General features: G+C 39.6%; 1 protein-coding gene across 1 annotated transcript in view; it reads left to right on the plus strand.

The window, feature by feature from the left end:
- The first annotated feature begins 983 nt into the window (after positions 1-983).
- dcbld2 (discoidin, CUB and LCCL domain containing 2) overlaps positions 984-9,496 on the plus strand; it is a 16,131-nt gene continuing 7,618 nt past the window's right edge. Inside the window, exons 1-6 of the mRNA XM_034884711.1 lie at positions 984-1,375; positions 3,344-3,568; positions 4,956-5,093; positions 6,051-6,054; positions 6,117-6,146; positions 6,828-6,845. Of these exons, the coding sequence (XP_034740602.1) occupies positions 1,273-1,375; positions 3,344-3,568; positions 4,956-5,093; positions 6,051-6,054; positions 6,117-6,146; positions 6,828-6,845 (518 nt within the window). The 5' untranslated portion in view covers positions 984-1,272. The remainder of the gene's footprint in view (positions 1,376-3,343; positions 3,569-4,955; positions 5,094-6,050; positions 6,055-6,116; positions 6,147-6,827; positions 6,846-9,496) is intronic.

Consider the following 9,496-nt stretch of genomic DNA (forward strand, 5'->3'; position numbering starts at 1 on the left):
GGATAGGAACATATGGCATTGCAAATGCTCATTGTCTGTACACAATAAAATAACAATACTTTAGTAAATATACTGTATAAAACGATATATCTATGCAATACAGGCCTACCACATAGTATTTATATATTTACTTTGTGACACATAATTGGTTTCAGAACATCTCAGCCTCTGTCTTGTGTAATTAAGATTGATCCTCACTATGAGTCCTATCTTTTAAAAATCAAGTACTCTCTACAGGACTTGTATTGGTGTATTTTCAAATACTTCCCAGTACTTGCATTAACAGGAATCTATTTGTCTAAGTGAGTGAATTTAAAACTTTTTTTATTTAAGTAAGTACAAAACATTGCAACAAGTATTTAAGAGTAAGTACTTAAATAATGTACTTGATTACAATTTTGAAGACTACTTGGTCTTTATTTAAGTGTTTCCATTTCCTGCTACGTTATACTTTTACTTCACCACAATTCAGAGGTATATTATACTTTTTACTTCACTACATTTATTTAAAACCTTCAGGTAGGCTACTTTGAAGATCCAAATTAATAATACAAAATTCTTACAAATAATTAAATGATGATTATGATTTTATTGATAAATTCACAAGCTACCTGTCAGTATAAGCTAGTGAAAAGCTGCAACAATAAAGTAGTGTGTATTTCAATGCATCAAAAATTAAAATTCAATAAAGTAGTAAATACAATATTCTGAAATTGTGCAATTCTGCATCAGGAATAATGTGGTCCTTTAAATTTAGATGTTAGTACTTTGTACTTTTAGTAAAGTAAAATTGTACTTGTAACAGAGTATTCCCACTTTGTCGTGGTATTGCTACTTTTAAGTAAAGTAAAAATACTTCTTAGAGTACTTCCACCACTGTTTAAAAGTGACTTTGACTGGGGTGTAGGCATGGATGTATTAGGAGAAGGAGAAGAAGGGTGTAGGTGGATCTGGGATCATTCACACCACTTGGGGGACTCGGGTATCTCAGTCCCAGATCAGGAGGAGGAGCCTCGGTGGAGGAAGTAGCTCCAAAGCTTGGCTGTGTGTGCGTGTGTGTCATAGGTGTGTGTATCTGTGTGGAGCACTTCGATAGTGAGTGTCGCTAACCACTGGATTGTTAAAACGACAAGCAAAAGACATCCTCGGGAGGAAACCACTCACGGACTCGCTCTCTAGGATTAGTTTGTGTATTTCTCCCACCATCGGTACAGGTTAAAGCCGTGCAACCGGTCCAGAAGCGAGCATTATGCATTCAGATTGCAGGCTGCTATGGGCAGAGCGGTAATGGTGGGCAGGGGACCGACAGGGGCCGGGGTTCTCGTCCTGTCGATTCTCATCATTCTCACCACGGAAGGCTGTCGAGCGCAGAAAGGTTGGTGCCAGACACAGCTGCGGTGACAACTGGAGGAGCAGAGTGTGTAACAACCGCAGCGACATGCGGCCATGCTGATTTTTAGAGTGTGAACACGGCTGTGTAGGTGTTTAAAGGTTATCGTAAAGCAACGGTACATTGTTATTGTCCTCCAAACTTAAAACCTAGCTACCTTACATGGCCGTGTGTACGGGGAGTTCCGCTTAGTTTTCTGCCGCCAGTCACTGTAAACGACGGGTATAGTAAAACCAGGCAAACCGGTTCTTAAAAAAACATACATATGATTGAGTTTGTGAAGGAAAAACGGCTGCTTGGTTAATCAGTTGCCTGCTGAATTAACGTGTGGCTTTGAGTGATTTGTTTAACGTTTAAAGTCACAGTATCACTTATTTGCGTTTCCCGACAATATAGCTACTTTTAAATTGCCTGCTCTTTTTTTTAATGGAGTCACGGTTTAAGAGACAACAGCACACTTAGCTAGGAGCTTTGTGATTTTTTTTTTTGCTCGTTCCAGGTAGCCTATTTTATACCCAATATACGTACAATACACCTTACTACTACAATCACGCCAAGCTCAATGTGTTTGGTTGTTGTCGAGTTATTTTACACCCCGTTGTACTTAAATACGAATATTTAGTAGGTTTTTTGGAGCCCACAGCCAACCTGAGACCTGTGAGAGATTGTGGGTGGCGTAGCAGTGGGGGTATGACTGTAAACACGTGGACACAGTAACTCAATTCTACCTGAAATGAGTTTTTCACATGAAGTATCTCGTGGTATTTTGTGTGATGACATGTATCTTCTGAGTAGACTGACTGATGATGAAACATTTAGGCAAGGCTAGATTTAAGTTGTATTCTGGTTTGTTTTTCAACAACAACAACATCAGGAAGGTAATAAACTCCTGCGAATGTCATGCAGTTGCTCAGTATTTGTGAGTCAGAGTTGAGGGAAGCAGTTTTGTTTTTGTCCTGTCCATCTGGATAGTGTCCACTGAGAGGCTCTTGCATAACTCCAGGCCTACGGAACATCCACTTAGCACCATGAAGCGTGACTGAGTGTTATGTTAGAGTCCACAACATCAACACACACAGTGTCTCAACTTTCTGACAGCTCAGAGGACACAAAAGCAAACATAGACTTTAAAAATGTCAATTGACATTCTTTTTTGGTAAAATTGAATTCCGATGTGTTAAATCCTCATCATAACCTTTTAAGTATGTGGTATGACCATAGGTATGACAAATTATTTCAGCTGCAATTCAAATCAATTTACAGTTGTCTCCCACCACATTCACAGTCAATTGGGGGTTGTGTGTCTTGCTCAAGGACTATGCAAAACAAGAGTTGAACCACAAACTCTGATTTGTTTTATATTTTTCTTATTGTCAGCAAAACCCATAAAAACAAGCTAAACTTGCACTGTATTAGTCTGTCTGTCTGTCTGGTATTAAGTATTGAAGACATACATCTATTTAAATGTGTAACAAATATATAGTTTCACTATATTGTTTTCACTACAAAAAAAAAAGGCAAAGTAATTTCTTAAAACAGCTTTATTTTATTATTAACAACTTATTTGTAGGTACACATTTACCATAACTGGACAGAGTTTTTCGGGTTCACTCTAAATAAACTACAGTCCTTACTGTACGTGTAGTTTGTTGTAATGAAGGAACATGTCCCCTAGTGTGACATTTTTGGCTCATCCTTCTAATTTTTATGAAAACACAAATAAAAATGTACTATAGTCATGTACGTTTTTTTTTTTTTTTTTTTTCTGTACCAAACAAAGATGTTTTCCTTTAGGCTAATGAACTGTGTTTCAATTTACATAATATTTGTCTTATAAATCTTGAGTTAAACGAAACTCTTCTGGTTCGTCTTTCCTGTTTCCACCCTGTGTTCTTTTATAAGCGGTATCCTTTCCCCCTTCCCCTGAAACTTAGTGTTTGTGTTGTCCTGCAGGTGATGGCTGTGGCCCCAGTGTACTTGGCCCCAGCAGTGGGACTCTGTCATCTCTGGGTTACCCGGGGACATACCCGAACAACACAGTGTGTGAATGGGAGATCAGCGTGCTCCATGGCAACAGGGTCCACTTTCACTTTGCTGAGCTGGACATAGAAGACAGCGACTGCCAGGTCAACTACCTCCGCCTCTACAATGGCATTGGACCCGAGAGGAGTGAGATTGGTGAGAGTGATGACCAGATACTAGACTGCTCTTGAACTGAAAGGGGGTGGGGGGGCATTTCTTTCCAAAACCGACAAAATTCAACATTCACACTTTTTTTTCATTCTTTACACAAACACCAATTGCAACTCTCTCGAGGATGACTTGCTTTTCACTCAGCCTTCAAGCATGGGCGCTCAGAACTATACACACAACCGCAAATCTGTATGCATATCATCAGCTTCTTCACTGTCTATGTTTACATGCACAGAAGCATGCATTACATGGAGGCATAAACAGACTTCCTCCATGACCCCAAACATGCTTTTGAACCAAGGTTGTAATATTTATTATTGTATTAAAGATAGATGACTGTGCAGCCTGAAGAGTTACTTAACAGATTTTTAAGAAATAGTTACAGTTAAGATGTTAAAGCAGACTTCCAGGAAGTGTTTATTATAATTTTTGGAATTAGTCAGACTGTGCATTTTTGAGTTAACCTAATTAATTGAGTTTCATAAGCCTATATCGCTTGCATAATTTTCAGATGCCATAGAGCAGGATGTCTTTTTTCTTTCTTTTTTGAATTTACACTAAACATTCAAATATTTGATAAAAGGTCAAAGAGAATCACTGTTTTCCCTGTAATACTTTCTGTCCAAAGTATTTGTTTACACAATGATTTAAAAAAAAAGCGGCTGCAGACAGTTCACAATACCGGGTTACTCGAGTGCATGTAAATGCAGTGAAAGACGTAAGCCACATGATTAAACCTACAGTCACAATTGGTCTCATGCCAGAGTGCTGCAGGGCACACTTCCAATCAGAGTTGCCCGTAATAAAAATTAAGCTAAATGTTGGACCCACAGATTTACAGTTTAATACAAAACAAGCTGTGGCTGAGGAATTTACCTGGCCAGTTTAAAATTGTTATGGTGGGAAAAAAATGTGCCCTTAAATAAATTGTGGAAAATGTTTTGATCTGATTTCTGAGGGGGAAATGTTATTTCACTGTGAGTCTGTTTCAGGTGATTTGAATCAATAAAATAGGACAAATGAGCACAACATTAATTTTTGAAATGCTCTAGGGGTAAAAGTACTCTGCACAGTATCTGCAGGATTTGAAAAATGAAAAACCATGGAATTTAGTATCTTCAAGAAAAGGCCTTACAAGGTATTAAGAAGTCATACATTGTGACAAAAGGCTTGTAAATGTACTCTTGCCTGCCATTAGCCCAGTTAGTTACTGTTGGTGTTACTAACTGGGCTAATGGAATCTGGATTCTTTGACACTAAAACCTAATAAAGCGTTTTGTTCAATCTGTGTGCTTAAACTAAACAGGCTTGTATAACCAGATGCTCTTCTCTGTCCTGTACCTCCTGTGTCTCATCCTGTGCTTTTTAATAGAGAAGTACTGCGGTTTGGGTCTGAAGGTAAAGGAGCTGATTGAGTCCACTGGCAACCAGGTCACTGTCCAGTTCATGAGTGGGACCCACCACACCGGACGTGGATTCTACCTGTCCTACTCCACCACCGAACACACAGGTAACAAGTTCCAGCTCACTCCCCCTGTCTGTCTTCTGTAGGTCCCAATTTGCAAGGCCGGGGTAGTGGCGAGCTTTTTTACGTTTCTGTTTTGGCCCTTTGTATAAGAGCTGCTTTGGAAACTGTTTTTTTTCATTCTGCACCCCCTCCATAGTTTTGTCTCTTCATACGTCAGTTACTTCTTTGTATTCAGTAAAAAAACACTCTTGTATTTAGCTTGCCCACTGCGCAGTTGGAGGTTGGATGTGTAGAATTTCCTCCATCCATGTTCCAACCTGTGCTAGGATGTTTTTTTCAAGTTGAAACCTCTACCGTGTGTGCTTATTTGGTAACATAAGTGTACTTTAGGTCTTAGTTCTTATGCGTGGTGGTATTACAGGGCCTGAGGTGAAACGTAGAAGAAATCCTACTCACATGTAGCAGGTATTGTTTACAATCCTGACAGAAATGTGTGTTTTTTAGGTGAGATGGTTTTTTAGTGAAAACTAAACCTCTCCATCGTTTGGGATCTGTTTGTGTTGACTGCATCTTGGATCAGGTCTAGTTATTCTTGGGTCAGTTAGGATCAGTTCTGACTGTCCTCAAGTTTCCTTGTATGGATGAATTCAATGCAATACCATTCAATTAAACTTTATTTATCACAAAGAGTAACAGTTTAAAGATCACTTGAGTGTAATGGAGAATTCTGCAGCTCTGTGACAACAGTGCTCAAAGCCAAATAAGAGGAGCATTTACAACGTGGTGTTTGTTCACCGTTGCGGTATTTAAACACACGGCAGAGATAACAAGCTGGTCTGTGGTGTATGGTATTTTCTAATCAGCCACATATCTGGAAGTCCAGCTGCAGTGTGCAGTGTTGTCATGCTAGTGGGCATCTGCCATCCTCTCAAATTATTGTTTCCCCCTCTTTTAATGTAGGAACGGATAGAATGAAATACAGGCGGGTGGCATCAGCAGATGTGTTTATATATCTTCTACTCAGCCGTCAATGAGTCTGGGTTTTTTCACATTGCAGTTTTACAGTCCTACATGTCTAAGTGATGGTGAAAATCTGTGGTTTTAGTTGTTTAAAAAAAAAAAAAACTTTTGGTAAAAGATAGAGAAGGATAGAGAACAAGGACAGCATGAAGCCATTTTAGAAGAAAAGGAACAAGAGGAAGTGAAAGTAATTGAGAGATATGGAAAGTAATATTTTGTGGTTTTATATTAAGACTAGAAGCTGTTAACCTTTCTTTATTGTGATATCAGTTTTGAAGGAGTGTGTTATGAAGCCCCTTTCAGACACGCACCCCTGGTGGCAATTGAACTTGTTTCTCGTCTGTGTCAGCACCTTTTACCTAGCCGTCACAAAAGCCATCTTACCAGTTTGGTAGAAACTAGTAAAGAAGATCACTTTAGTTCAATTATTATCTCACTCACTCATCTCTTCTCTTATGCACTAAGAAAATAAAAACATACATTGTGATAAACTAACAGTGAATGAGACCATTTTAAGTTATTTAGAAGGGAGGTCTCATATCAGATCAGTCCTATGATAAAAAGATATTAAATTTACAAAAATATAGACCAAAGAAAAGCAGCATATTTTCACGTTTGATGAACTGGAACAAGAAAATCTGGGCATTTGTTTTCGTGAGTAATCACTGGGATGAATAATCAGCCGTCCAACTGGGACTTACAGATGACCCACAGATTTCTCTGAAGCCACAATACACTTAATAAAAACTGTGCCAGTGCATCATCTGAGTTTTGGTATGTTTTACAAAGACAAACAGCAGAATCTCTAATCAGGGTTTCATGTCTTTACACAGATGACCTCGGAGGACCTTTGCATAAACAAAAAACAGTGGGGGAAAATCATCAAACTATAAGTCAAATCTCTTTCTGGTCGTCCCCAAACTTTTGTACATGGCAGCTTGATAATTGATGTTTAGACATAAATCTGCAGGTACAAGAATACTGTCGCTACTGTCTGTTATAGTCTGAACCAGATTCTTGAATGCATTTTTATCTTAAACAAGAATGTTGTTGTAACTGTGTGATTGTAATTTTAGATGGACGTACTTTGTCATGTGGAACATTTTCAGATAAGCAGATAATTGAAGCCACAAGAAGAGGGAGGGCAGTGACGTGTGTGCAGGAGAGTAATATTTCTCTCTGTGTCACACAAACAACTGCTGTGTGTTTTTTGACGAGCACAGGAGGACAGTTTGCACGGCTAAGTAAATCCGTCACCATGGCTTCTTGCGGTGATCAGGGGGGTATTTGTCAGTTTGACTCACTGGTTGGGTTCCCAGATAAATGGGCTTTTGATAATGTGGTGGAGACTCACCAAGACTGTACACCGCCGCAGGGGTTGCAGAGTTTCCAGCAGCCCACATCATCCCGTTGGACGCATGTGGTGTGTCTCATCACTGACCATGTTTACATGCACATAACATTCCGGTTTTTGCCCTTACTCCAAAAATAGACACTATTCTGACTAAGCTGTATAGATGGCTAATGAAAATGAATATTCCACTAATATTTCCTGTTGACATGCATGCGTGCAAAATAGAATTATTTCAAGAAGTTTTTAAACCGGTGACATACGCGTTTGAATAAATTAAATATGCTGTTTACATGACCCGTTTCTAATGAATAATGTCTAATTTGGAATAATTGTGGAATGTTAGTTTGCATGTAAACATACTCACTGAAGGAACCCCCAAACATACACCCACACACGTTTGTGTTGTTGGACTTTGATGGGTTTGGGATTGAGCTGAACAAAAAGTCAATCGTGACTATTTTCATGTATGATACTAAATTCATAGTTTTTAACTGTTTAATGTGGGCTTGTTTTCTGACATTTTACCGACCAAATGATTCAGAAAAACTTGATTGATCACTTTAGCATTAGAAAATAATTAGAGCTGAAGGGATTAGTTGAACAAGCGGTTATGTAATACTGACTAGCTAGTTATTAAAATAGTTACTGCTGTACAAATTCAAAATACTAAAGAGAGTTGTCTCCTCCGCTCCCTCTTCCCTAGACTCTAAGTTCATGGAGAATGCCAGGCTGAGACCGCTGCATCCACAGTCTCGCTTTGCCAGACCCTCCTCCCTCCAAAGAGTGCTGGAGGATTATCCACAACAATGTTGCTAGACGCTTGTTTCACATAGCCAGACATGACTTCACAGCACACTGGAGGAGCTAACGTTAGATGCTGGCTACATTGACGGTCATAGAAGCCTGTGCTCGCGGGGAGCTATACACCTGACTGTTACACTTCCTTAGAAGGTTTAGACTTGTAGGAGAAAACGATAGGAATAACACTACCTTGCCCTCCTCTCCACCCGACTGAAATACTTTATTGGCTTAGAATTACGGCAACAATCGCTAAACGCACTGGAAACTCCCAGTCCTCTCTTCCCGATTTACAGCCGCCCTCTCTTGGCTTAAAATAACCCACAGTTGTCAGCTACGACCGCTGAAAAGCCTATATGTTGTAAACAGCCGCGGCCCGCTTGCCTGCTCCTCCGGTAACGTTTGCAGGGTTAGCATGTTGGCGTTAGCCTGGACCAGTCGGGATTTCTGTACTGGCTGTGTCTCAGTTTTTATTTTGTGAGAAACCAACTTGTGTACTCTAGTTAAATAAGTCAATGTGAGTACACAAATGTTTAAATGACATAAAATGCCTGCCCCTTGTAGCCGTGATAAATTAGCCTTGACCTAATGCTTACCTGTTCAGGAGGAAATTAGCCAACTTGGCATTCTTTTAGACTCAAAACTGTCTCCATTTTTCAAATACAGTACATCTCCAATATTTACCCGGGTTTGTTACGTCTTTGGTCACACAACAATTAGAAACACGCCAGGTCTTTGTAGGTTTGGTAGTATCTATCTCCGTTGATCCTGTTTGTTTGTTTGTTTGTTTGCTGCTATCATGGCTGTCCTAAGATTACAGGTGTAGTACGCTCGGTTTACGTTTTTACAGGTATATCTGGCAACCCACAGGCCAAAACACAAACTGAAATTCCAAAAGGAGAAAGTACTGGCATTTGCCCCTCCCTTCTCCTCATGCCGTCTACTCCCTTCTGTGCTTTCGTGTACTAACCCCCCACCTCCTAATCCTTCTTTTTGGTTATTGGCTGGAACACTTTGTGTATTCTTCGTGGTGCAGGTTGGCACATTTAGTTTTTGTTACCGTTTGTAGACCCTGGGCTGTCTACAGAGAATGCGTTTTTTTTACAGTGTGTTCAGGGGACGGGCAGCTCGCAGATGGTGAGATGTTTGCTTTATGTGACAACAAATGTAACCTAAAACATGCGTGAGATCACTTAGAGCACCTTTAATATCTGACACATTGGGCTAATTTTTGGGGATTAATTACAGCAAATAAATTACACATTGGACCTTT

Source organism: Etheostoma cragini, chromosome 11, assembly GCF_013103735.1.
Source record: "Etheostoma cragini isolate CJK2018 chromosome 11, CSU_Ecrag_1.0, whole genome shotgun sequence".
NCBI lineage: Eukaryota > Metazoa > Chordata > Actinopteri > Perciformes > Percidae > Etheostoma > Etheostoma cragini.